This window comes from Vidua macroura, chromosome 9 (assembly GCF_024509145.1).
Source record: "Vidua macroura isolate BioBank_ID:100142 chromosome 9, ASM2450914v1, whole genome shotgun sequence".
In the NCBI taxonomy this organism is placed as follows: Eukaryota; Metazoa; Chordata; class Aves; order Passeriformes; family Viduidae; genus Vidua; species Vidua macroura.
The window spans coordinates 16,133,243-16,161,207 of record NC_071579.1 but is presented as its reverse complement, the minus strand read 5'-3'; the positions used below and the strand labels follow the sequence as shown (position 1 = coordinate 16,161,207).

Here is a 27,965-nt window from a genome sequence, read left to right as displayed (position 1 = left end):
CCCTTAGCAGGGCCCACAACATCTGGTTCCACAAGGCAGTTTATTCCTGGTGCAGGAACAACTGGAGATGGTCCCTCTGAGGATCTTCTCCTGTCTCCCTTCTCTGTGTCCATCCACCTCACCAATCACCAGCTTTCATCTCCTTATCCTAAAGGGTGGCTCCTACCCAGAGCCCAGTCTGTTTCCCTCTGCAGCCTGCAGGCTGAGCCACCTGGAAGCGTTCCTCACCAGCCTTGTCCTGCCCTGGTCCTTTACCTCTCAGTTTCACAGGCACTTCTGCGTGCCAATGGGTTTCCACTAGACTTAAGAGAAACTGATTGCAGAGTTTAAGCACCAGTAAAGTAGGCTAGATGGAGGAATGTTTTGCTCTAAGATATTGGTAGTTGGTGTAAATACTGCTATTGAAAAAAAGAGGCCTGTGATTTATTGTAAACAAAACTGTATTTTTTTTCCCAACGAAAGCTTCAGTTTTATGCAACAGTAATAAAAATGAAGATTGTGTACAACAAACTGCACTATTAAACATATTCTCCAGTTAAGATACCCAATGATGTTGGGTATTTTAAGTAATCTCTGCCCAAATAGCTGTCAGATTTTTTCACAAGAACATGACCACTTTACATTTTTAGTGCATTGTTGGTTACAAATACTTATTAGTTCATAGCTGGAGCACATTAGCAAGTTCAAGACAATAATTAGCATGAGCATAATATTTCTTAAACTAAAAGGCTGATGTTCACAATCTTAACCCAAGCTGCATATTATTACATTTGGTATGGAGAAATTACTTTATTGTGGTCCTATATCTCAGTGTCATCGTTCTAGGAATGCATCTAAGACAGGATACCTAGAGCAGTTAACCTTTCAAATACTTAAAGCTTGTTCTTACCTCTGCTGAAAATTAATTAAGGGGCCAGGATACAGAAGTATACAGATTGCCATTAAAATCATAAAGACTGAACAACTTTATACCTAAAACATTTATAAATTAAACATTCAACAGGTAAGTATTGAACATGTATTCAGGTGTATTATGGACATCCAATTCTGCATAATTATGAACACAGATGTAAATCTGAAAAATACAAGGGTGCAGATTAAAGATGGTAGAGTGGTCATGCTTTGTGGTGTGCCAGGATCAGGTGATGTTTATTTACTCATTACTTAAGTCTTAACAGTGACTCATAGATGCTACTAGAAAAAAAGAATAGTATCATACTGCAGCTCACTTAGTAACAGCTAGAAATGAGCTGGAAAGTATTTCATAGGCTCCTATTTGAGCAATATTGCACAATCCTGAACAATCCAGCTTCTGTCCTAAAATTCAGGTCTAGCTCTTGCTTACATATTTCCTGCAGTAGTTAAGAAGATTGAAGTACAGGTCTGTAGGAGGGACAGTTCAGAGGTAAGACTATCCACAACTATTAATTGTTTCTCATGTCATACAGCAGATTCCTGCACTATGCAAACTCTTTTTTAACTGGTTGGACACGTCTGCTATTCAGTGTTTTTAAAAATTAACTTGAGTTTTCATACTATAGCTTAGTCCACAAAGTCCTTGCTTTTCACTGTTTGCTACAGCATAATTTGGGTTAAAGGTTTCCACTGATGGTTCTGAAACAGATGCTGGTATTGCTCCTAAACCATATAGATGACTTTAAGAAATAATAATCTAAAATTGTTGGCTCCCACAGGGCTCACCATACAATGACTCAATAAAAATTGTTGAACTACTTAAAACATTCAAGACGTAAGCATGAGGTAACAATGTGTAAACAGAATCTGATTTGTCTCATATTACAACCTATCCATTCTAGACTAAAATTCTTATTTTCCACAGTTAAAAATTACTTAATGTGCAAATTCTGCCATGCCAAGGTATTAGTAAACTTCAGTCTCACAGTTCAGTTTATTCATAACAGCAGCTTGGACTTGGACACATTTCTTGCAGTAGTGGTGATTCTTCATAAAACTACTTAGGAAAAAAATCCTCTGCAGGTATTTCACAAGTGAGCAATGTTTTTCACAGAAATGGAAGATGTTCCCTCAGCTGATGTGGTGGCACAGTGAACACTTTCATCCTGTTCAAGATCTGACAAAGTGCACAGAACAGTCAAGCATGCAGAGTTCTTGTTTCTGTAACACAGCACTGAACACCAGAAGGACTTCTGGCCTCTGCCTGGTCACTCAGTGGCATGTTCATTCGTTGAGAAGCCCTGTCCTGACTTACTGACTGAAGGGCAGGACTGAAAGAACCACTAATAAAATCTGAGTAAAGAAATATCTTTTTAAAAAGGTGCAGATTGTTTTTATCAAATGTCTTAGGCCACCTCTAATGCAGGCATCAGTATTCTCTTCTGCTGGTGGAGAAGCTACGAATCATTTGTATGAGAAATCTTCTTCCACAGTAAAGTTTTTAAGTTATTGAGTATTAAAGAATGCTCCATTTCCATCTGATTTGCTGTGACTTTAAGGGCAATGCACAAGTACAGCTGTTTCTCTAGTTCTTCATGGATATCAGAAGGAGCACCACGAAGCAGATAGTCTTTAAGGAGCTGACAAGCTTTTGCCAAGTTTGGCTGAATGACTTCAGTGGTACATCTCATTTTGCTTTGGTCACATAATGTTCTACAGTCCGTACCATAAATGCAGTCCAAATCTGAGTCACACTGACGATCTTTAATTATTTCCTTCAAATTACTTTCTGGCACTATTTTTCTCATGTCCATCATTTTCAAATCATATTTATCATTATATCCCAAGTTTTTGGCACTTGTATCACACATAAGAAAGTTTCCGTAAGGTCCGTGGAAAATATCTTCCACAAATTCTAAAAGCCCTATAGCTATTTTTGCCTTTCTTGGCCAGGATGGAGTGAACCACTGGTCCATGCTTCTTCTGAAGCCAGAGGGAATAAGAAGTTCTATAATCCATGGAAGGCTGATTCCATAGAGGGAGGTATATTCAACTCTTTCGGTCACATAGAGATCCCCACAAAAACCCATCAGCTTGGGAGTATGTTCTTTATCCTGCAAGATCACCATTAACAGAAACTCTTCTAGCTGCAAGAGTGCCCATGCAGATTTTGCCTCTGGCAAAGAGACTCTTCCATCTTTGTTTCCATCAGCGAAAGACAGGATGAGATTAACCAGTTCTGAAAGATTTCCTTGTTCACCCAGTTTTGCCTAAAAGCAACAAATTAAAAAGATTAAGTATGACTTCATTAACTACTCCCAATCCATCTGTCACACTACCTCCTATTACTCTCCTATGAATAACAGAACAACTGGGTATGTTCTGGTTTCCATTGGTTATGGATGTAACAGGACCTGCCATTAGCTGCCTGCAGAGCTTCCTTTTTGTTCTGTTTTCATTGGTACTGAGCATACAATCTTCTGAAAGTGCTACCTTTCCTTGCACTTCAAAAAGCAAGTACTAAAATTCAATCATTGTTCTTGATCAGATCAATCTTTAGAAAAAAATTGTATTAAGTACCTTGTTCAATGTTTCTAAGAAAAAGTATGCAGCATTCAAAAGTTTAGATCAGGTTTAGTTTTCAGCTGATTAGACCTTACTAATGTAGAAGAATAATGTTATTAATTACATTTTGTCCAATTATTAAGGGTACCAAGATAAATCCCATAATTACACTGAAATGCTTTGTTTTGTTATTTGATGTAACCACCTTCATTGTAGGACTACAGAGAAAAAAGCCATTGCTGGAATCAGAACTGTTCCATTTTCAGCTAGGCAGATCAACTTTTCCCAAATTTTCCTAAAAACTACCCTAACACACCTGCTCACCATTGTTAGAGACAAAGCTGCTGTAATGCATGACAACTGACATCAGCCTTACATCCTGTTTTCTATACCAATACTAGCAAAATCTATAGACATACAAGATGAATGCCAGCTTCTATCATTTAAAGAGTAAGGAAAAAGCCCTGATAATTAATTACTTCAAACTTCAAGATAAGCACCTCTGGGAAAAACTTTTTGTGCTGATTATTTTTCTAGCATATCCTTGAACAAGGCTCATACAACAGAGTTTTGTCTCCAGCTTCAAGAAAACAAGCAGTTCTGTCAAAATAGAATATACTTACTTTAAAAAGACCATACACCATTTCTTTGAATTTCTCAACAGTGGTTCCTCTTGTTGGTTTATCAAATAGGACTATTTCCTTCCTTGGTTCTGGGTCAGTACCAAAATCAAGTTGAGCAGCTTCTTCCATCTGGCATTTTATAACACTTTGCAGATTTCCCCAGATTCCTAAATATATCTATGCAGAAAAAGAGGGGAAAGGTATAAAACACTGTAGAAGTCCATCTGAAGACCACTTGTCCTCCAACCATTGCTTTAAGAGTCAACACAGATCAGAACCTGAATGCTGTGTGCAGACAATGAACATGGCAATTTGAGCAATGGCAGCTCCAAAGACAGCCCACTGCTGCAGGTACTTGGGAGCCACTGCACTGTCAGAACACACACAGCTTCCCAGACAGCAGACTGGCACCACTGCCACCTTTGCATAGCTTGTCATGAGGCTGCTGCTTCTGTTGGTGATGCAGGATAGCAGAGAAGCAGTATGATGTACAGTGTGTGCACAGTCTGGCAAACTGGAAGAATTTAGTGTATATTGTATGTTTCCAAAATTCATGTAGTATAAAATAACCATATACCCCTCTACATACAGGACTAATTTCTATTATTGCATATAGGTGTGTATCATATATATTAATTTGTATTACAGTGTATCTTCTCTGTATAGGTGTGTGTGTATATATGTATATGTGGGGGCATACACACACACACGCTCTGCCTGTCACAGCAAATAAAATTTGAGATAATCTGCATTAAACAGATTCAACTTGCTGACACTAAGGTCTACCTGATGTTCCAGACAATGACATTTCAGTGTGAAATAATAAAACTAGGTTGGATGAGTAAAGCCTTACCTGGTTATTGGGCTTTGTTGACAAACATTTTCCAAAATACAATGTTTCTTTAGCACAAAGACTACTGCATGCTGATCCATCAATAACACCAGTCTTGTATTTATCACACTGAAATAAACAGGGAGAAAAATATTTAACAAATTGCCTAGGAAAGGAGGCAACAACTGTATCTTTTCCAACACTTGAGTCTTGAAAGAAAAACCTAAGAAAAAATTTTAATAACCGTATGCCAAAATATTGTTAAGAGACACAACTGGTTTTATCTGTAACTGAAGTTGTAATCTTACATCAGCATGATGGAATATGAGAATTTGATTAAATCACATGTGGCACAGACTGAATTAGTCAAACACTTCAGAAAGCTATACTAAATACACTTACTATTGTTTTCCTACAGTCATGTCCTCTGCAGAGTTCTGTGTAGGTGGAGTACTGAACATACATAATCCAGCTGCCAACAAACACTACCAACCAGGAGATGAAGAGAAACTTGATCCGCACGTATGACAGACGGACCTAGAGCACACAAAGAGAAAATATTGTTTATAATACACTGAACAGCAGTAAATTTACTATTTCATTTACTAGAAATCATTTACTATTTCATCTCTAAGGAATTTGACTTCCATAGTGATAAAATAAGCAGACTGCATTATATGGAACGTTTGCTTCCTTCAGTGAGCAAAACTGACAGGCGAGGTCAGTTTGACATATGTAAGTGGAAGGAAAATTGAGATATAAATAAATAGGAGAAAAGGTATCAGACCCTCACAGGGCAACCAGACTGCAGGAACCAATTTGATCAAAATCATAAACTCTAAGAGCTCAATTAAGTGCATTTTTCTCTAAGACCAGTACCTGTGTTCCACTCATGGTAAATCAAATTCAAAAGACCAGGAATTTGGTAAAAAAATGATCTGTGTTAATGTGTAAATATGCAAGATAGAGATACAAGGAGCAGAATGGATATCAGGGTCAGGTTCCATATGTTGAAGTCTCCCACTCCTTCCTTGAAATGACAACATGAATTATGAAAATAAAATTCTTATGTATAGCTTCACCTTCACAACTGTATGCACAACTTTCCTGTTGTTTCTGTGGCCTCGCATATAGAGTTTTCACAGGGGCAGAAGGAAAAACTATTTATAAATTAAGAACTGAGGGAGAGCTAAGTGTCTTACAAAGTAGAAGGGATGTTTTGATCTTTTCCTTTTTTTTTTTCCTCCTCCTCAGAGTCTGGTGTGCTAACAGGATGATTTTCATATTCACATCAGGATCAGAAGCTAATTAGAAGATCAGGATCAGCTTTAGCAGCAGGATATAAGGAAGTGCATGAGGGCAGCTATATTTGGTCAGTATAACATCCATTTCTATCAGTATCCTGATATTCAGCACTAGCTATAAAAAGATGCTATAGAAGAATGATAACATATATTATATACACCAAGTGTGCTCCCAGTTTCCTCTAGAAGAACTTGCTAAGCCAGATGTAATACACTATATTTAGTAAATCTCAAATAATTTTTCTTTCAATAATTTACCCAGATTCCCTTCAAAATCCACATAAGCATCCACAACAAACTTCAGCGATTAATTCACAGATCTACTATCCACTACCAAGGTCAGGGACTGGATTTTCTTTTGCTTAAGTCTGATTCATATTAGCTTTGTTTGAGAACCCCTAGCTCATGTATTGGAAGAGAAGAGTGAACAATCTCTGTCCCCATCTGACATGATTTTGTAGGCCTCCATAACACACCTCCCTGTGATCTCATCTCTTTTCCAAACTGACAGGTCCTAACTTGACTGTTCATCATAGAGAAATTATTCCATACGTTTGGAAAAGGTTCCAAGAAAGATAGTAATCATGATCAGTTTTGCCATCACATACATACACAGAACTGCAGCAGATGCAAATAAGCAACTTTTTTTTTTAACCAGAAAGACTAATTTATTAGCATTTATTAAAATATAACAAACAACCAGCATGCATTATACTGTTTCTCTTGGAAACAAAAAATCCAGAAAAAGTCCGTTTCAAAAGACCCAAAGGTGATTCCAATCCGCAAAGCTGAGGTCCTGCCACATGCCTCAGCTGTGCACTCCTATTCCTTCACGCCTTCACACACACTCCCTTGATAATCTTAAAACTACCTGGTTAAAAAAGGAGAGAGCTACAATTAACTTTTTATTCCAGTGATTTTTTTTTTAGAGTCAGGTTTTATAATTTTGGAGTTTCTTAAAGCTATTTCTAAAAACCCTGTTATGTAGCAGAACATGAAGCACAGAAACTACTGGTAAAATGTGGGGAAGATCAACAGAAATAAACCTGACAATTTTAGGGAAAGTTGTTTCATGTGTAAAAACTGCTTGGGAACCAAAGCTTCTGGGACAACAAGCCCTCTTCATTCCTCAGTGTTTCTTGCTGAATCCTTCCATGAACCTTTGTAATACACTTTAAACCAAAGTGCTGTTTAATGAAATTTTGGATTCTTGTCTCCATCTAGTACAACCTCAGAGACCAGCAGCAGCCTGCAGGCCTCAGGACCACTGCAGAATATGGACTATTCTCCCAGTATGGATACTGTATATATTGTCCTTCTCCTTAGGCAGAAAGAGAATGCATTTGAGACTGAAAATCCTCCCCAAATGCCATCTGACTACATCATGTATTTGGCAGGAAGTTCCAGAGAAGCTAGGTTTATTTTGAGCTCAGCACTGTGCCAATGGAGCCATGCAGCTTTTGACTTGCAGAAGCTGCCCAGCCAGTTCGGAGCATGGACAACAGCATCTGTCTGCTTACAGACAACCAAGGTTCCACTCTGGTTCAAAGGGAATTACTTTTCTAATAAGAACTTCCTCATCAAGTTTAGCAAAAGGCATGGTCATTATTTGATTTCTTCCCATACATTCCCCTACCAAATTTTCATATTCTCCCCAGAACGGGTCTGTGAGCATAGACACATGTAGCTCACTTCACCTGGCACAGGCACATGCCGTCCTAATGAGGGACAGGGCTTTACTGAGCTGGTCTGGTCACACGGGGGAGGCACCCTCAACACAAGGACTTACACTGCTGTGCAGAGCACTGGAACACGTTTCTGAGCAAGAAGTCCCAGACAGCATTTAGGGAACAACACATAGAGACGGACTCCGTTTGAAACTGTGACAAAGTGCCAGGAAACTTGTCATAAGAACATTTTTAGGGCAACAGAATGACTGAGAGCTCCAAAATTATCAAAAAAAGGAAGAAAGTGTTCAAAACAAAGAAACAGTTCCTTTTTTCAACTCTACTCTTCCATCAAGACTTAAACATGAGCCAGGGAATGCAAGAATGAGGGAACCACTTGCAATGCTTGATGTTACAGATTCAGCTTCTTCCATCACTTGTATATTCTGCTAAGTCATATGCACTGAATAATAATTAGACATTCATCCTCTGAAATAGAACTGGAAAACCACTTCTGGCAAAACTCAAGCCTGGATGCACTCCAAAGCATATGGAGAGTAGTGAATCAACATGCAACATAACTTGACAGATTTTTGGTGAGTGTAGTTTTTATTTAAAACACTTTTATGGTTAAAGAGTATGTAAGAGTTTCTTTGTTTAATAGTACAGAGAGCTCAATTCTGGAAAGTATTACACATAACCATAGTGTAGTAATCTTCTCTAAATCAGAGTAGCTCGCTCCATTTGTCTTACATGCTTACAATAGAAAAGGACAGATGAAAAAAAGTAGGCCAATCCTGTTAGAAATTCTGTTTTGTTCTCTGTTCAGGTTGATTTGTCTCTCACAGGAGGCACTTCAGGTAGGCTGACATGATGTCTGAGAGCATTAGCCCACACTGTTTTGGATGCCATGAACAGGACACATTCACATCTTTAAAAGCAGACAGTGCATGCTTATGATTATGCCAGTGTCTTAAGTTATTTTGTATCCTGAGTAACCAAAGTGAGGAAACAGAGCTGAGGTATCTTTTGAAATAAAATAATGACCAAGATTAAAAATGGGACATCTCTCCTTTAAAGGTTAAACAGAACAGAAGGGATTAAAATCTTAGAGCAAAGAGATTATTTAGGAAATTTCTGCTATGTGGGGCTTGGTCCAGAATCTAAAAAGTCAAACTTCCACACATGCAAGTGCTCTTTACATGATTTTTGTCATAAGGAATCCTGCTGGTTAGTCCTCAGCCTCACAATACAATTGGTAACTACAGCTATCAGAAAAGAACTTCAGGGCAATGTCCCTTAAATTTGGGACAGTAACTCTCCTTGTCAAACAAAATCCCAGTGTTAATCACCCAACTGTAAAATCCTATAAATACAATTAAATTATTTTTGTGGTCTTTAGTGGTGTTTAAAAGTTTTTCAAGTTTTAGGGTATTTTGTTTTGTTTACTATTATTACATGATTTGCAGTCTAAGCAATGGCAAAGCTTTGTACTTCTGAGTTACTATTCTTCATAGTGACAGGACTTTAACATTTACTCAGGGAGGCCCTAACACTAAGTTTTGGGCTGGGCTAAGACAGCTAAGAGTGTGCCCTACTCCTTTTACACCGACACATGGCAGCATGTCTTTTTTAGGCTCAATGATCATCAACTGATTACCTATGGGTCTTGCATTCTGCACAAAAACTAAAGTGTGTGTAAATCAAGAGAACATTTACCATAGAATGTGTGTTGCAACCCAGCTCATAACATCCCCCTCCCATTAGGGCAGAAAAGCTGGAACAAGTATTAAGTTCTGTCTGACAGAACCTGACGTTCTGACAATTCATTTCACAACATAATGTTCAAGAAGTCTGGAACACCAGCCAGCAAAGGCTGGAATTCACTCAGTGACAACCTTCCACTATACAAACACCTCCCCCGGTGTGCTACTTGAAATGCTGCATAGAAACATTGCACAAGTCTTTCCACCTTGCTCATAGCCCTCAGTGAGTTAAGTCTACCACTTACTTAGAGAGCACTGGCTTCTTTGGAGACAAATTTCAATAAAGCACTCAGCAACCAGTGTAAATCATGACTGCATTTGTCATTTACCAACAGTTACATGCAGTGACAAGAAAAGCCAATATATTGATAGTTGCTGCCGTTCTATGGATGCATCAAATATCAACATACATTCACTAACACAGAAAAATATGTTTAAGGTCACAAAGCCAGTATTAGATCTCCTAAAACAATTCCGTAGAATATGCAAAATCAGGTCTCAGTATAAGAAAGCACAATCAGAATTTTTTTTTTTAATCTGCAATTAAACATTTAACTTATTTGGCTTTAACTTATTTGGCTTTTCTAATAAATAGTTTTGTGGTCTTCTTGTTTCTTAGCAGATTTTAAAATAACGTATTTTGCCTGGAAGGCCTTAAATTTTGAGAAGAGTAAAGAAGAACATTATCAGATATCACCATATGATGATAAGAAAGAGACTATTAAGGCAAAGGAGGCAAACAATTTGGAGACTCCTAATTTGAAAGGTAGTGTATAGATTATGAATTATTTTTTATTTGTATTGAAGACTTTATGCCATGGGAATCCAAATATTGTACAGGTATCTACTTCAGTAAATAGATCTAGAGTAATCTTCTTTGGTTTAAAACCCAAGTGATATTGACCCAGAATTGCAGATGTATACCATGAAACAAATACTAAAGAGGGTAAAATTATATCTGTATGCTTCTCATTAAACATTACACCCCACTCCAGGTACTTCTAGAAAGAGAACAGGATTTCTCCTCATCTGGAACTTTTCCAAATGAGGAGAAATTCAAACATTCAAGATTTTAAAATGCAGCAATATGAAGTTTAATTTTTTTAAATCCAATGATCACTAAGCATATCAACAGATGACAAACACATATATAAGCATATATAAGAAAAGTAAACATTATTTATCTCCTCAAACTCAACAAATGCTCACCTGAGTTACAATCTAGTTAAAATACAACCCAGCTGATAAGGGGAAACCCAGTGGATAAACCATCAAGCTACCAACAACATCATGACTGACTAACATTTCACCGCAGAACTTCCTACGACATAACAGCCACAATACTTCCAACCAAAACATCCTTACTCTGCTAACTGAAGTAATGCAAACATGTACCTGCATATGGAAATTCAAAAGTGTGTCTATGAACATATAAGGAAATGCATGGAGCAGCAGAAGAAAAGTGCCCGACATTAATTTTTTAGAAGACACGCAAAAAAGGGCATGAGTTGCTCCTGCAAGCTGTGGTCCATGCGCTGGCAGGATGGATGCCTGCAGCACGGGCGATAGGTGTAAAGCAGGGGCGCGGAGCAGAGCACGGGGCTCCCGGGCCGCGGCAGTGCCGCAGGTGTCGCTGCCCCGCCGGCCGTGCCGTGAGCCCGGGGAGCCGCGGGCCGCCTGCCGCGTAACAGGTCCTGCGCTGGCCGCTCCGCGGAGCGCGCTGCGCCCGGAGGCGGCGGGAGAGGCCCGATCCGAGCGGCGGGCGGGCGGCGAGAGGCACCGCGGCCCCGAGGCCGCCGCCACCTGCTCCCGTGCCCCGACACCCGCCGGCCGTGCCCGGCGCCGCCGCCTCCCGCCGGCCGAGCGGCAGCGCGGCGCAGCCGAGTCCCGGCCGCCGCCAGGCGCCGGCGGGAGGGGAACGGCGGCGGCGCCGGGCCGGGCCGGGGGAAGCGGCGAGAGCCCTGCGGGGGGCGCTCGCTCCGGAGGGAACTTTGCGGGGAGGGACGGGCGCCGGCACCGGCCCCTCTCGCCGGCCTACCTGCGCGGAGTGGGGCTTCCTCAGCCAGGCCCCCGGGAAGAGCCGCCTCGCCATGGCAATCACACATCCCCGCAGCGGGCGGCGGTCGGAGGCGGAGCGGTGAGGAGCGCTCCCCCGCCTGCCGCCGCAGCCGCGCCGCCGGCTCCGCTCGGCTCAGCGGGGAAGAGCTGCTCGGGCACCGGCGGCCGAGAGACGGCGGCTGGCAGCGGGCAGGGCGGGCGGCTGCCGCCTCAGCCACCGCTCACGCCTCAAGGCGCTGCCTGAAGGTGCGAACGCAGCAGCCGTGAGGGAGCGAGGCGGGGCTGAGGGGGCGAGGCGAGCCCCGCCCGCCCGAGCCCCTGGGGCTGTCCCAGTCCCTTTTCCCGCTCCAGGGCCGCCCGGAGCCCGTGGAGCCGACAGCCACCCCCGAGTTCCCTTCGTATCTGCCAGCAAGTGCTCGGGGCGCTGCCTGGGGACGATTATGAAGTCAGTTAATAAATAACGCGTGTCGTTAATTGCAAACACACCCCTGTCATTTACTGGGCAGGGTAGTAAAACCAGCTGCAGGCTCCTTACAGTCCTTAAAAAACCCCAACACCCAAAAAACCCCCCACAAAATCCCAAAAAGGAGTAGTTCCTCCAAAATAAGGAAGGAGCGTTTGCCTGGACCCATATTAACACAGATGAGCATGTTCTTATCATGAGGTTGATAAGAACAGCCTGAATAGGTTGCCCAGAGAAGCTGTGGATGTCCCAGTTGAAGGTCAGGTCAAGGCTTTGAGCAAACTGGTCTATTGGGAGTTGTCCCTGCCCATAGCAGGAGGGTTGGAAAAAGGTAATCTTTAAGGTTCCTTCTAACCCCAGCCATTCTATAATTCTACATTAGTGCCATAAAGTCGAGAAACGTTACCTATTTCTTCACCAGGGGATCTCTCAGCCCTTCATACATTGTGGGAAGCCTCAGTCCAATTGAAATTAGTGGGAACACTATTAAGTTCAAGTAAAATCATCCTTTCTTACACAAGGTTTGTTTTTTATCCAGCCTTCTTGTCTTTATGACTTGATTGTGACTTCTTTTAATGCAGTGTGTTAGAAGAGTCAAAGCCAGAAGCTGGGAGTCTCCAGTCCTGATGTTTTTTTGTCTATGAGACTTCAGGCACAAAGATTATGCCAAGGTGTTGGGATAAAAATGATACAAACATAGCATGTTATGGCTTTGGGTGTTCAGTGCACTTGTCAAAGAACGCTGCTTTGATGAAAAGACGAGTCACAAAATATTACTGTAAGGATAAGCTAACACTTTTTGGCAGGTCTTACTCTTAAGGAAAGATGTGTATGTGGAAATCAAATGTAAGGAGCTCACAAAGAATTTAGAGATCTGTGCTTGAAGGTTCAAGAACAGTCTGTGACTGTTTTTTGAATAATATAATCACTGCCAGAGTCACCCTGAAGTATAAATCTAAAAATTAATTAGTAAGATTTGGCACTCCTGTAAAAGCAGTCCTGGTTTTAGTAACAGCCAGTGACTCTCGCAAAGTTTTCTTCTCTTCCTGTTCAGCAGGCCCAGATGGCTGCACTTTGTGCATCACCTCCCTCTACAGTTCAGTGGTTTGTACAAGTTTAGTTGGGTTATGGGCATGCAACAGAACAGCAACACAAGAGGAGGCCACAGAGCAGAACGTTTTAACATTTTGCTGAATAATCTCAAGCCCTTACTTCATCCAGAGCTCTATGCCAAGCCTTGGAATGACAGGCTGGGAGTAATTGTGAAATGTCGGTGTCCCATATGGCTGGCAAGGATCTAAATGTTTCATTCCTGTTACATCTAGATCCAAACAGCTCCTGGCATATGTTCATTAGGGGATATATTTTTCACTTAGTACATGAGATCTTCATCATCTGTGAGAGCAGGTGCTTTATTCCAGCGCTGAAATGTTTAGTTCTTCTTCCAGTACTCTTTGTGCCCAGGCTTTGCTAAATGCTAAAAAATAAGGCTGTTTCAGTCTTTTTCATTTACCTGTTAAATTCCTGGTTAAGCTTCCGTAGAGGCAATTTCCATGAAAAGCTAGGTCACATAAGCCATGACAGTAACAGGAACCATGTAACATGCACTGACTTGGTGTTCACAGGATGTGGAAACCCAAAGGAATATTCTAAAGACTGAGGGGCAGATGCAGAAAAACCACACAGGTAGAACACAAGTCATATTGATATATTATTTACTGTACAGCCTTTCCATTCACACGTTTCCATTCTGCAGTTCACACATCATCCATTTTTGTAGGCCCACACCAAAGCTTTGGTATATCTTAATGTCGAAGCAGTAGAAGTTATGCTGCTTTATTGCTACCTATTAATGCTTAAGTTTCCTATCCAGCTATAACAACACTAAATGTTATTCTAGTGATGCAGGTTTGTTTTATAAGATAGAAATCGACTGCTAGTTGTACAATGCAGTGGTTGTCACTCACAATGTCAAAAGGTAAATGTGGTTTTATAGTACCTTCTTACATTCACTCGCAATTCCATGACAATTTGGAGCTTATTACACATTAAGCAGAAAAATTATTACACATAACTCAGAAAAACCAAAAAATGGTTGCAAATATTGAAGCATCCAGGAATTCTAGACATATAAGGAATGAATATATAAGACAAATGAAAATACTGAAAAGTTACAGAGCAGAATCTGAATTCTTCAAGATAGTCAGTGTAATGTGCACCTTTAAAATATAATAAATAATTTTATCCAATTTCTTTTGAAGGCAAGCCTCTGTAATTTGAGCAAGTAATTCAGGTTTTAACATCACATGAAAGCTAAACATTAACTTATTGCAGCGGTGCTGGACTTGCTTCTTTCAGTTATTTGGAGCAGCTGCACCCACATACTGATTTAACTCAAATACTATCATAAGAGGCACAATGGGAAATCCTCAGGGTTCACCCACTCTTCCCACCATCATATTATATACAGGGAGCCTCTGGCTAATGTTAACAATCACAAGACTTCTCTTTCTCACAGCAGCTTCACTAACTTCCAATCTGCCTAGCATGGCTTCCTAGATTAATGCTCTTTTGCTCTGAATGTGCCTAAGAAATATTCTATGATCCTGAGCAGCTACCGCAGTCTTCAAGTATTACAGCACCAGTAGAATGTAATGCTCTAGCATTTGCCATTGCCCAGCTTTGTAGCTCCATTTAGTAAGTGTATTTACACAATATATAATATGGTAATAATTTCAAATAAAATTACCCGCATTTCCTAAAATAAAGTCTAGAAAAATTTAAAGGTTTCTCTCTTTTTTTTGTGCTGCTCAGCTATCTACTTGCTCACATACCTGTCTAGGAGTCTGTTTTTATACAGACTCTACTTTCTTAAGCCTGTCTTTGTGGATGAGAATGAAGGATCTGGGGACCCATCCAACCTTTGCATCTAAACTTTCCCTCATGTTCCCTTCAGAGAGAGACACTGTTTCCTTCCCCTTTGCAAATTTTCTGTGAACTCTGACTTAATCAGTGTATTAGCTTTAGTTTTATCCTAATAGATTATTTCCTGTTATTTCCTATTCAGATTCTTCTAAATGCTAATGCTTCTATTGCATGAGTAGGTGGAGCCACCTCTTACCCAGAAAGCAGACACAGCCTACCAAGGATTCCCTTGTCCCTTAACTCGGTATAAACAAATCATTAATCTATTTGAGGAAATGGACTCTTCCAGCCAACAGGTTTCATTTCTAAGGCTCTGTTTACATGGTCACCTTAATCTCACATAAATCCACCCTGATGCTGAAGCAGATGGTGTCACCTTCTCTTGTTGTTGGTGCCTACCTTCTCCCTTGGGCTGGCACAAACATTTCTTTTATTGTATAAAGAACTAAATCAATGATCTGAACTAAAAACTAATCTTGACTCTTTTTTCCTCTGAGATAGGTTAGAGGCACTCCAATTCCTTTCATCAATGGCTTGGATTTACATGGAAGCAAAAAGGCTGTAACCACTGAAACCTTTACCTTATTTAAACACATCCCCTTGTAAAAGATCACATTTTATCATCAGATAAATTATATAGATGTATGTGACTCATTTGTAGCTCTTGACTGAGATTAGATACAATCACTAACATTAAACATTCAGAGATACTGATTAATTTGACGTACAAGTCTTTGCTTTGAGACACAATATTTACTCATTTATTCTGGTATATTTTTTTAATTCAAAATGTACTAAAAAACATTACAGTAAACAGGTCTTAACATAATATATCTAGAGTAAATAGGTCTTAAAAAATCCAGAATAGAAAGCTTCACATGTTACAATCCTCTATATATTAGAGGACTAAGAAAACTCCATAAATATTGTGCTCAGAAGAAAAGATTCAAAGGTGGTCAAGCAAATGCAAACCAGTTTGCATTTATGTTTGCATGTCTGTATTTCAAAGTCTACAAAAACAACACATGTTCAGATTCAATTAACCAATAAAATTAGGTTTCCTTTGTACATATTTGTGCTTTTAAGTCTACTTCCTGTATTAATTGCTGGAGTTGTGAGGTTCAAGAATTTTACCCAAGATTAATTGAGGTTATATGTTAAAATGCATGGTCAGAGTACATTTGCTAGCATTAATCTATTTCTGGTTTGGAAAGCCTTTTATAATTTTCAGATAACTTATTTTCAACATGGTTATTTTACTTAATTATCCAGGCTGTTTCCTTCTTTGAATTAGAGACAAAATAAAGTTATAATCCACTCTGAGCTTCTGTTCAGACTACTTGAAGTAAAAGACTTCTTTGTTCTGTTATTTTATGCTTGTGGTAGTAATCTGTTTAAAAAACACAAACCTTTTATAATTGAAATGTTAGTCTTAATTCCTATTTATGGATTTTCCAATAAACAGCCTAGCTGGCATTTTCTTCATGCCCTACTTCCATTTCCCAAAATTTTGTCCCCTGAATTAACACGTGCACCTTCCTGCTTACTTAAGGTAAAAGAGAGAGCTAGGAAATATCCAAGTCCTAGCCCACACTCTAAAAAATCCTCTTAGGTTCTAAATAGTAAATTCCAGTACTGAAGCTGGTACATACAGATATGAGAAGGTCAAGATGAGGAGATGAGCAGAATTCAATTCAGAAAGAAGATGCTAATTTTTAACTCCTAAGGAAGTATCGTATTGGAACATTCACCGAGCAGGCGAGCACATTTTTCAACACGTGGTGCACTTGGGAGAGCTGTGACCTAAGCACAGAGCAGAAAACAGCTGCCATGGTTTAATGCATTGCTACCCTATTTGTCCTGCAATCCCCTCTGCCCGAGGACATTTCCACAACAGAACTCTTTCACTTCACAGTCGAGCACATTTCCTCTAATTGCCTGAGAAGTCAGTTCATGCTAAAATGCTGGACGGTGAGCCTCAGCTAGTGAGGTACAGCTCTGCTCTGCCTTCTGCCAGCTATGGTATAGAGGAGAAAAATGGGCAGAAGAGCAACTACACATAGCAGAGCTGCTGTGTGAAGCCCTTTTCTCACTCATCCTCTACTACTTACACCTACTCCCATGCTGTTCTCTCACTTCTGCTGTCAGCTCTTTGTATTGCTGAATGGTGAACTGTCTGCTGAACTCAAATTAAAAATAACACAGAAAAAGAAAAAAGCCACATCAGTTCCCCATTTTGATTATGCATGCCATTGCAGAGTGCCATATTCAGAAATGCAGGAATACCTCGACATTTGGAAGAAGTGGCAGAAACAGGAATTACTTAAAATGGGATACGATGAAAAGCACCTCAAGTCTGCCCTCAAACTGATGTTTCCTCAGGATACATACTCCCACCTAGTGATTTGATGGGCAGAATGAATGAAATGTTGTGTTATGTAGGAATTTGAATGGCTAATCCTTGTGTCAGGCCTTAAATCATACACAAGGAAATCTGCTTCAGTTCACAGGCTTCATGAAGCTGGAAATCTGGTCCCATAGGCAAGAATTAGTACAGTGTAGTGGCATGTCTTATCAGAGATATTGATAAAAATTAATCAAAATGTAACACTTTGTCTTACTTTTTTTGGCTACATTCAAAAGCTCTATACATGAAATCCAGAAATTTTGAGCTGAATTGTTAGAGGATTCTGGCAGCACCCTTGAAAAAGCAGTAATGATTAGAAGAAATCTCTAGGAAAGAAGTATTTCCTATTAGAAAACCTCTAATTGTAAGGTATCAAACTTTAGGTTAAAAAAAAAAAAAGAATGTATTTTTAGTAGTAGCTTGTTGAAATTGGCAATTTTGAGGCAAATTGTAATACACAAACTTTCTTAAAAAGCTTATCACCAAAAGCTTATGAAGCTTATGCTTACGAAGCTTATGAAGCTTTTTTAGTAATCTATATTACTAAAATTCCAAACTCTTAATAAATATATGTATAGTTAATTTACTTAAGTATTTATAATTGTTTTTTTTTTTCTAGATAAAGTAGTTTTTGCTTCCCTTTAAACAAACAAAACAACAAACAGACAGTCAGGTATATTCCTGACACAGAGCAGATGCCTTTTTCAATCCCTAGAGTAAGCAATGTATTGATTATATATTAATTAATTCCTGGAGCCTACTTCATGGAAAGTGCTGTGGGATTGTTGATCGAAAAGGCCAGTAGGCATTAAGTAGTAATTGAATTATTTTAAATTTGTCAACATCTAAATTTCCACAGTACTTAGCAGGAATTCCCACTGTAAATATAATTGCTAGAATGAAGTAAAACTATTTTATTCTTAGACTGATTTTTTAGAAGGAAAAATGCTGTTTCAAGCAAAGTAGGGAGCTGCTTTCACACACACATTTTCTTACAACATTAAAAATATACAGGCAGAATAAATTCAGTAGTCTAAAACATATTCTTTGAGTTCTTTTCTGTGTAATAGTACATATTTCTGAACAACAGATTTTTTTATCCATCCATACAACATAGTAAAAGAATGACAACACAATACCAGGTTATAGCATCTCTAAAAATGTTTTCTTTTCCCTAAATGAATGACAGAAGGCAATCTGGAGCAGTAACAGTTTAAAATGCTATAAAATAAAATTTAAAAAATAACCAAGCTCATACTAATGTAGTATGCAGTATTATTTTTAGCTCTATGCTTCATTAAATTTCGAGGTAAGTATCACTACAGTCATAGATTGAATATACCATACCAATACACTAAAAAATACTTTGTCAAATTAGGCTTATGCCCAGTTTTTACAAGGCTCTACTACTCTAGTGTTGCAGTTCACATTGCTCAGTTCTGCTATATGCTTCAGCAGCAACACTGAAGTTCACAATAGAAGAACTTATTTTTGTTTTGCCCCCTCACAGCTCATTTTACTTCTGTATCACAGACACACCATTCCACCCTCCACTCATCAATATTATTCAATTGCTTTTAATTTGAGGTTTTTTTAAACCTGGATTATATCAATTATGAAATTTGCAGCACAGCTGAACAAATTTTTTGCCTGCACTAAGGGTGTGTGGAGAACACCCAAGAAGCAGACTGTGGTCAAAACTTATTTTTAAAGCAGCCCAACTGCTAAAGAAAATGCATCAGGGATCTACAACTTAAGTAACTTTGTTATTTGACAGTGTGGTATCAGTAAGAACACAGGCCTTAAAGATGTATTTTAAGATTGCCCTGTATGAATCTACATCAGAAATAGTGCTGATCTTTTGTTTAAAAGAAACCAAGGCTGCATTTTATATACAATCAAGTGTATTAAGAATTGCTAAAATGTCTAAATATATATGAAATAAGCTCTTGCAGTTAATTAAATCTTTTATTATCTCAGAAGAAACACACTGAACAGATATCTTTTGTGCTAAACTGAATATATTCAGTGTCATTATGGTGAGCAGTGCAACTGTTGTGCCTGCCCTGAGTTCTCATTGTATGTATGTTCAGAGCCCTCTTTCCAAACACAGCATTCAAACAACACCACCATCACTCTCAGACAGAAGCTGCAGCAGATAAAACATTTTCTTTTGGTTGAGCAGGCAATCAGACCCTTTCTAGATCTTTTATATTACAGTGTAGCTGAACAAAAGCAAAGAATTCACAAACCCACATTTCCAACCCACAACACCAATTTTGGTTGGGATTTGGAAGTACATCTGAAAAAAAGTAAGTAGTGGGTGAGGTAAACTGAAGACACAGAGAGTCTTTGTTAGACCTTTACACCTCTAAGAAGGGTTCAGTGGTAGCCAGTCAATGCAGTCATTGTAGTTGACACAAATAGTGTGATTTCTGTGAAAATATTTCAAATTACTACAGATACTTATTTTCTGTTTTGCCCAGATATTTATTAAATAATTTATTATAGTTTAGGCTGACCTTGATGTGAGATTTGCAGAGTTTTCGATCAATTTATTTTGTGACTTCCTCTTTATACACAAACAAACAGATTTACTGTGTATTGACATTCCAGCTTTTACCTGTTTTAACCCAGCTTCTTGTTCTCATTGTGCAATTGTTCACATAAAAAACCCTTCTGCACAGTATTGTTTGAACCTGGACTCATTTACACAAATGAGGATATAGGTTTATATCTAGTTTTACTTCCAGTCAAACTCTAACCACAAATAAAATTTCCCATCAGGAATCAATGGTTACAATTTGTTTTTATTTAAAACCATAGCTGAGTGGTAACTATTCAACTTTTCCATCTCTTTTTTTTCCCCATACATCTTCTCAGCCATCTTGTGAGATTCAAAGTTCATTCTAAACAGAAGAAAAATACATTTTCAATAAATTTGCTGTTCCTAATTAAAAGAAAAGCTTTAAAATAAGACCTGGATTTACAGGTCTAGCAAGTAAGGGTGCCCTTTTCACCACAGGCTATCCGTTGGTAATTAAATCAGACCAGTAATCTGATACAGCATTAGATCTTTGGTAGCATGATAGCACTGTCACAGGCATTTTACATCCTAGAACCTGCAGTAAATTAAAAAGTCCTTGGAGACCATCACGACTTGACCTTTTGGTCTTCTGAATTCCAGGCAAGGCAGAAAAAAATCAGCTCTACTTTTAGCAGCCTCCTGCACATTAGTGCAGTGTCTTATAAATGCTTGCCTACATTTCCTCCTATCTTTGGCAAATAGAGCTTTAGAATTGATCCTACCTGAGAAATTTGAGAAAGCTGGTAAAGTTCCTGGGAGAGGCAAGCTGACAACAGTGTGTTGTAAGTTGAAGGAGAATTAATCTATAGCAAACTGACTTCTGATTTAGATAATCCTTACACATGCTTATCAGGCCTTCCCTTTTGTGCATTGTCTTCTTCAATTTGTCTCAGCTTTTTAGGGTGTTTTCATGTTGACAAGCCCTTTGAGTGTGGTCTTTCATATCCTGAAGTTGTCCTCACATCTGCTTCTGGCAGGTCTGGGTATTCTCTTTTGCATCTCTCATGGGCAGGGGGATGGACCTTGTCTGGGTGTAATGGGGCACAGCAGAGCCATCAGTACCCCTGTCTGGCCAGTGGTGCTGCCCAGTGAGGGAGGCACGTGGCCCTCGACTCCAGTCAGGCTGAGCCCATCACATGGCACTTCTCAGCAGCACTGAATTCACAGGGCCAGTGTGCCTACTTGGCAGTCCTGCCTGGCAAACTTCTGCTTTCCTGACACAAGAAGCAGCTCATTTGTCCCATAATAGAAATACTTCAATTGTTCACTTCATAAGTGGCCCATGACCATGGAAATATATTTGGTATCTGAAAGAGATGGCAGCCCATGGGATCAAACTGAAGGTCAGCTTATGTTTCCCTTTTGGCTTGTTGTAGGTGTTTCATCCTGTAACTTAAACACAGGAGGAAATAAGCCTTTTCTCTTTGCATTTCCATTTTGACATGAATATTTTTATTACCTCTTTGCTACCTCAGTTCTGTACTCCCTTTTCAATATGTACATGCTCTCAGCTCCTGGGCCCCTGAAGTCTGCAAGCTGACCTGTCTGCAAACAAACCTATTTTTACACATACATGTATGTGTTATATATACAGATATACATTAATGTTTTTCAGCAGGGGCACTTCATTGAGCTGCCACCTCTGCATGGCTCCTGGCACAGGGGAGAGCCAGCGTGTCCCTGGGCAGCAGTGACTGCAACCTTAGATGGCAGCAGCTGTTGGACAAGAGTGGCTGAGTCAGGTAACTGTACCCTCAGCTACAACTGCAGAGAAGAGACAGATTTAAAGCCCCTTGCTGGTGTTCTGCTCCCCACCCCCTTCTTCAGCCCAGGCCTCCCCTGCCTCTGGGAGGAGTAGGCTCGGGGGACTGAACCAGCAGAAAACATTTTAAGCACTGTTGTGGGCTTAGTTTATGCTGCTGAGGGTACGGAGCAGGTCAGAGAAGCACCCACGTGGGCTCGGTGGGAGCATACTAAGCATACTGAGAGGGAAGCAGCAGGACTGCCAACTCTTGATGTGCTTTGTAAAATTCACATTTCCACCTCGCTGCAAAAGCTGGCAGAGGGGATGGCTGGATATTTAACTAATATTTAGAGACTCATCACTAAAGAACATAGCACAAGGAAAAAAAAAAATAAAAAAGGAAAAACCTGTCTGTTGCAGCAGCCCCAGATTTTAGGGATAGAGTCAGGACTGTATAGATCTGGATCTGCCTCAGTGCTGGTATGAAACAAGCCAAAATAGAAAATAAGTGACTGATGTAATAAGAACTGATTCTGATCCTGTTTCTGTACACTTTTTTTTTAGCTGAATGCAGATAAGCAATGCTGTGTTGGAACAAAATCTGGGCTTTCAGGCTGAGAGAACGTGACATCAGTGTGCAGTGATCAAAATATGTGTGTGACAATAGCTATTACATTTGGATTAGTTAAAACAATGACACTTAGATTGCACCTTTTAAGTAAGTGTATCAAAGTTAACAAGTGTAACAGTATCATTATTTCATAAGCATTGCAAGAATGAAGCATGCCACTGGTGACTTAGCTGGTGTGTCAGCCTGGGACCACTTATGGTTCTTTCTGTGCAGCCCCCTGGGGCTGGCAGCAGAAGGGGCTACTGCCTCATCTTCAGTCCCCACAGCTGAATTTTCTGGGCTGCCAACAACTCTTCAGCCTCTGCTAAGTGTTAGCAGGGTCCTGTCATGTTGACTCTTCAAAACTATTTTGTCTCCATCTCCATAAATAAAGAGATGCTATCAGGTAGGGGAAAAAAAAAAAAAAAGAAAAGAAAATAAGAGAAGTGAGGGATTTTCCATCTGAGTGGGACTTGGCAGGCCTGCTGAAAGCTTGTTTGAAGGCCCATACCGCATACCAGGTGGTGGGAGAGCAGAAGGAATGCTGTACTAATTCTCCCTCCAGCCAGACTCATGTCCAGAACAGATTTTTCACCGCAGATGAAATAGCAATATTCTGCCATGAACTATCTCCTGAGGGGCTGTTGAGCATTTTTTAACTTCAGTTTAGAGTTAAGAGGTAAGTCTGGTCTGTATGGCTACAAAATTTAACCACAAAAGAGCTGGAAATTCTGCTGTAGCAGACATTTTTACAGTCCACAAAGGAGCACAGATGCTGGCAGACAAAACCTTGCCATAAAACACTGTGATGCTTCAGTCCTCAAGAAGTTATGATACAGCCCATCACAATGTAAAATATTTGAGACTGCAATTACTTTTGCAAATCTGCAGAGCAGAGCTAAAGTGAAAGAATAAAATGCTTGCTTAGGCTTTAGCTCTGAAATGCTGATTCTACATTTTAACTTTAGTCACTAGCTAGAGCTTCAGTAACTGCTTTGAAATCTGTGTGTAGAGAGGAGGGGAAGGAATGCATCACACTGGTGCATGACTGAATTCTCAGGGAGTTTGAGAACTGGGATCTCTTTCTGGTCCAAGCAATTAACCAAAATTTCAAGACTTGGCAGCTGTTTGTTTTCTGAAAGGAAGCAATTACACGACCACAGCAGCAGAATGAAAGTGCAGGCAGAGAGCAGAGAGTAAACCTTTCTTAAATTCCATCTCTGCATAAGGAGCTCAGATTTTTATGAACTGGTTTCACAAGAAAAAGGAGAAAAAGATTACTTAAGACCATACTTGCATACTGTGACAAAATTCCCGCTAGCTGGAATAGTAATAAGTTGCAGTTCTCTCACAGTTATTTTGTGGAACTAAAATACTGCTACATTTGCTCATAAGTCTTCAACTCAGAAAAAACAGTATTAGCAGTAAAAACACTGTAACTCATACATAAGCACTCTCAGCAAGGCCAAACCTAATCCAACACATATTTTTTTCTCCTTCAGACTCACTCACTGTCTTCAGGTACAAAACAGTGTTAGTATAACTAAGATAGATGTGAGACATAATATCTTACAATAAAAGCTTTTCCTGCTCTTAACTAGCATACCCAAAGATGTTGTAAATAATGTAGAAACACTGTGTGTCAAGCTCTTACTATTTCCATCCTTAAGTATCTCACTCTACAACCAGATGGGGGTTTTTCTGCAGGGTTACACATGAGAACTGAGGGACTGCTTCTTGTTCAGCCACTTCCAGCAAACAGAATTCAGCCATGGCAGGGTATGAACTACAACATAGGAATAACTAAGGGCTTATAGCAGAATGATACAAGCATTTAATAGCTTGTAAGTGCCTTGAATTATGAACTGTAGAGCATTTGAAGAACAATCTAGCCACCTACCAAAGACTATTCAGTCATACAAAATCTTGGCTTATGTTTTACAACAAATTTCAGCAAGGTTACACACCTGGAATAACATTTAAAGTGAATGAAGCATTAAGGACCTTTTAAGTGTCAGCTTGTTTGACATTTTTTCAAGCATCTGAAGTGTCTGCTATTAGATGCAGAGGTAATAGGCAGAGTTGGTTGTTTTGTTTTTTTCTTAAAGTGTCTGTGGTGCTTTGAGAAACAGTAACAGAAAGAGATTTAAAGAATAATTATAACATTGCTAAATGTTAATTTTTCGAAGGTAAACCACCCTCTAATGATTTTGAAGTCTAGATGTAGCTTAGTTCAAAGGCTAATATAGATTGTTACAAAGAGATCATATACTAACCCATACAATAATTGCTGTTTAATATATGTATTGCAGAAGGGCTTTAGAGACTTAATAATAAAAAAATAGGACTCCAATACTCATAATACTCTATCTTAAAAAGTTAGCAGAGTTTTAAATATTAAGAATAAAAAAATAATTGCTTAGGATTATTGGGACAAATATATTGTTTTTCTATACATTGAATTTAATAGAAAAATGACTAAATTGTGTCAACAATGACAGTGAACACATTTAAGAGGGTATTTATAGTTTAAGATTTATCAGGCAAGATCATGACATTCACAAGAAGATGATGGAGTACAGGGCAGTTTTTTTCGATATTTCCTGATCCTTGAGAAGGTAAAAAAGGAAGACATGGCAAAGTGCTTGTACTAGGAAAAACATGGGTTTGTGTGAAGACCAATGTCAAGGTACCTTACCACCAGTAAGATTAATTTATTTACCTCTCTATTGATGTTATGTGAGGATCAAAAATTATTAATATTCTCGTCTATCTAGAAAAATATTTAAAGATGTTTATTTTTAAATGTTTTCAGTGCTATTTTTATATCTGTAGCATAGAGAATAATTACTACAATTGTTAGCTAGCTGAAACATAATTAATACAAAATTCTTCATATCTTACCAGTTGCCTATTTTTTAAATTTTGAAATTGAAGATTATTTTCTGAGTTGAGCTCTAATAAATGCAGCATATGTGCATTGTCTTACTAATTAGTATGCTTATGTAAAAGTGGATGTACCATATTTATCTTGATTTAAGATAGGAAGATCCCAGATGAGCTTCCTTGCTGTTTCTGTGCTTAAACAATGCAGAGGAAATGTCCTGGGATCTAATTTTCCCTCCTTGCTGAATTGTGGTCATGACAACCATCTGTACAAGGATAAGCTTCACAGTATTGTCTTGTTCAAGAGTATCATTTTGATGTTATGTTGTGTGATACAATAAGGTAATGGTATATAATACTGTGCAGCAGTTGGTGCTCTCATCTACGTACACTGCTGACTTACACTTTTGGGTTTTATGTGTTTTGGTTTGCTTGTTTAGTATTTATGTGGATATTGAGGCAACAAAAGTATAAAAACCAACTAACTTACAAAAAATACATTAATGTTTGAGAGAAAGGCTAAGGGAAATACCATTGTTCTGACTCTTCAAATGCACCCATCTCTGCTGGATACTGAAGAATTTACATGCTGAATATGAAATTTAGCTTTTCTCTGCTGTGCCAGCAAGGCAAGATACAATTTTTAAAATCCAACACTTTGCTTTTGCATGTCTTTATGGCAAGATACTGCCTAACAGTATATGGACAAATATAAACAGAGATAAAGAAAGTGCTAGGTTGTTATTAATAGCTTCTTTCTGAAACACAGCTATTTATAAGATGATGTGGAATAAAGCTGAATATACCTATTATTAAGCAGAATACGACAGATAATAAAAGTCTCTTTTTCTCTAAAACTTCTACACAAGAAAGCCCTTACTGACATCGCAGGTAAGGTCAATTAATTTGGCTTTGGTCACTCTGTGCATCAAAGTACAGACATAGTATATCTGGAATTGAAAACACACAAGGAAAGATTGCTTAAGCTGTATTTTGAAATACTTTTGAGATATTAGCAGAAGACAAAAAAGAAAGTTCAGAAAGTTCCTTCTAAAGGCATGACATACAGTCTTGCTGAGTATGAACAGAAGAAATAACTGGTTATTTTACTTACTACTAGCACTGAATACAAAACAGACAAAGATTCTAACTTGTTCCAAATCAGATTAATCATGCACGTCTCATAGTATAGTAACAGGAATGCTAGAAAAATTGTTTAAACAATCTAAATTGCTAAACCCAGCAAATTTTGCTATTGTTGTTGATTTTTTTGCCCCACATGTCAGTCATTAACAAAAATCCTCCTTCTGCAAATGTAGGTTTGCCAGTTTGAGCATTTTAAATTGAAAACCATTTGTAAAGGAGCACTTGCACATTTCCAGTAAGATTTCTAACCCTGTAATAGCGTGGTCAGGCTGTGCAGATGAATAATCAATGTTACACTTTCTGGGCACATTTCTTGTCCTGGAATACAAGTTACTGAACTCAAGTCACCTGTGTCTATGCACCCCTCAGCCATTTGATTTACCTGATCTAGCAGATGGATTGGATGGGTAGGAGTCACACATCTTCTGCTCTGGAAAGGGGCTTCCTGTCACATGGAAATTCAGTGACTTGCTGAAGTGATCAAAAAGGATGTTATAGTATGAGTTACTAAATTAGGTCAGTGGGGGATGAGGTGTCTATGTGGGAGGTATAGAGCTTGGAATCTTTCTAGCTACCAATAATAGGTGAGTTTAGAGGAAACAGAGTTTAGGTTTTTTTGTTCTTGGTGAGTGGCTATGAGCTCATATTGTTCTTCTTGTATTACAGGAGAATTACATGGAATTGAGGCTGTGGTAAAATACTCATAGTCTGCTCTTTTTAGTAATAAGGCTAAAGGTAACAAGCTTTGGGGTACATTCTGGCCTAACTAATGCAATCTGTGTAATAGCAAACAAATAAAATTCTAATTATTCTTATATAATGTAGGGATTCCTAGTTTGTTTTTGTGCTGCTCTCACATAATGCTATTCCAGCAGCAACTCCCAGCTTTGTGAAAAGTGGTGCTTTATGGGTAGGATGGAGCCATGCAGCTCTGCAATTCAGCAATAAGTTCTGCAAACTCCTGCTGGGAACAGTATTTTAAGGACAAGGAGCGTAGAGAGGGCACGTCTTCCTTGTCATAAGATTTTGTGTTGAGCTTGTGGGGGTTTTGGAGCTGGTGGTGAAACAAACAATTTACATTCTAGGAGAGTGATTCTACTTCGACAAATTATTATTAAATTAATTTTAAAGATACAGCAGGACAACAGGCTGGAAATACCTTCCAAGTATGACACTGAAAAAGGAAGCTGTGATGTAGCCAATTATTGATGTTTATTCTGTTGCTGACTAGAAAGTTTGGTTTTTAACTTAGCTTAACACTGGTTCTCACACAACCATTGTGATTTAAAAACAAGAATTTGTATGTAGATGTACTTCAGATTAAGACTAATTTTTTTCTTCAGCTGGCAACCCTTTGCCTTCAGCACCAGCAGTACCTGACTGCTGTTCACCGTACATGAAAATCTGTAAAGAGCAAATGGGGCCCTCTGCGTTGTCCAAGTCTGTTTTTAGCAGAACATCACGACT

At 39.0% G+C, this 27,965-nt stretch overlaps 1 protein-coding gene across 1 annotated transcript; it reads right to left on the bottom strand.

Moving 5' to 3' along the window:
- Nucleotides 1-422: 422 nt before the first annotated feature.
- DIPK1A (divergent protein kinase domain 1A) lies at nt 423-12,107 on the bottom strand. The gene is made up of 5 exons (XM_053984886.1): nt 11,711-12,107; nt 5,338-5,472; nt 4,957-5,064; nt 4,104-4,280; nt 423-3,185 (listed from the first exon to the last, which is right to left on the bottom strand). The coding sequence occupies exons 1-5, from the start codon at nt 11,762-11,764 to the stop codon at nt 2,373-2,375; spliced, it is 1,287 nt and encodes a 428-aa protein (XP_053840861.1). The 5' UTR covers nt 11,765-12,107; the 3' UTR covers nt 423-2,372.
- Nucleotides 12,108-27,965: the final 15,858 nt, after the last annotated feature.

Bases quoted from the DNA above. Each gene is read 5' to 3' on its own strand.
- DIPK1A (XM_053984886.1), bottom strand. From the start codon at position 11,764: ATGGCGAGGCGGCTCTTCCCGGGGGCCTGGCTGAGGAAGCCCCACTCC. The intron at 5,473-11,710 runs GTAGGCCGGCGA...TGTGTGCTCTAG, and splicing joins GGAAGCCCCACTCCGCGCAG to GTCCGTCTGTCATACGTGCG. The intron at 4,281-4,956 runs GTAAGGCTTTAC...TTTTCTGCATAG, and splicing joins CAACAAAGCCCAATAACCAG to ATATATTTAGGAATCTGGGG.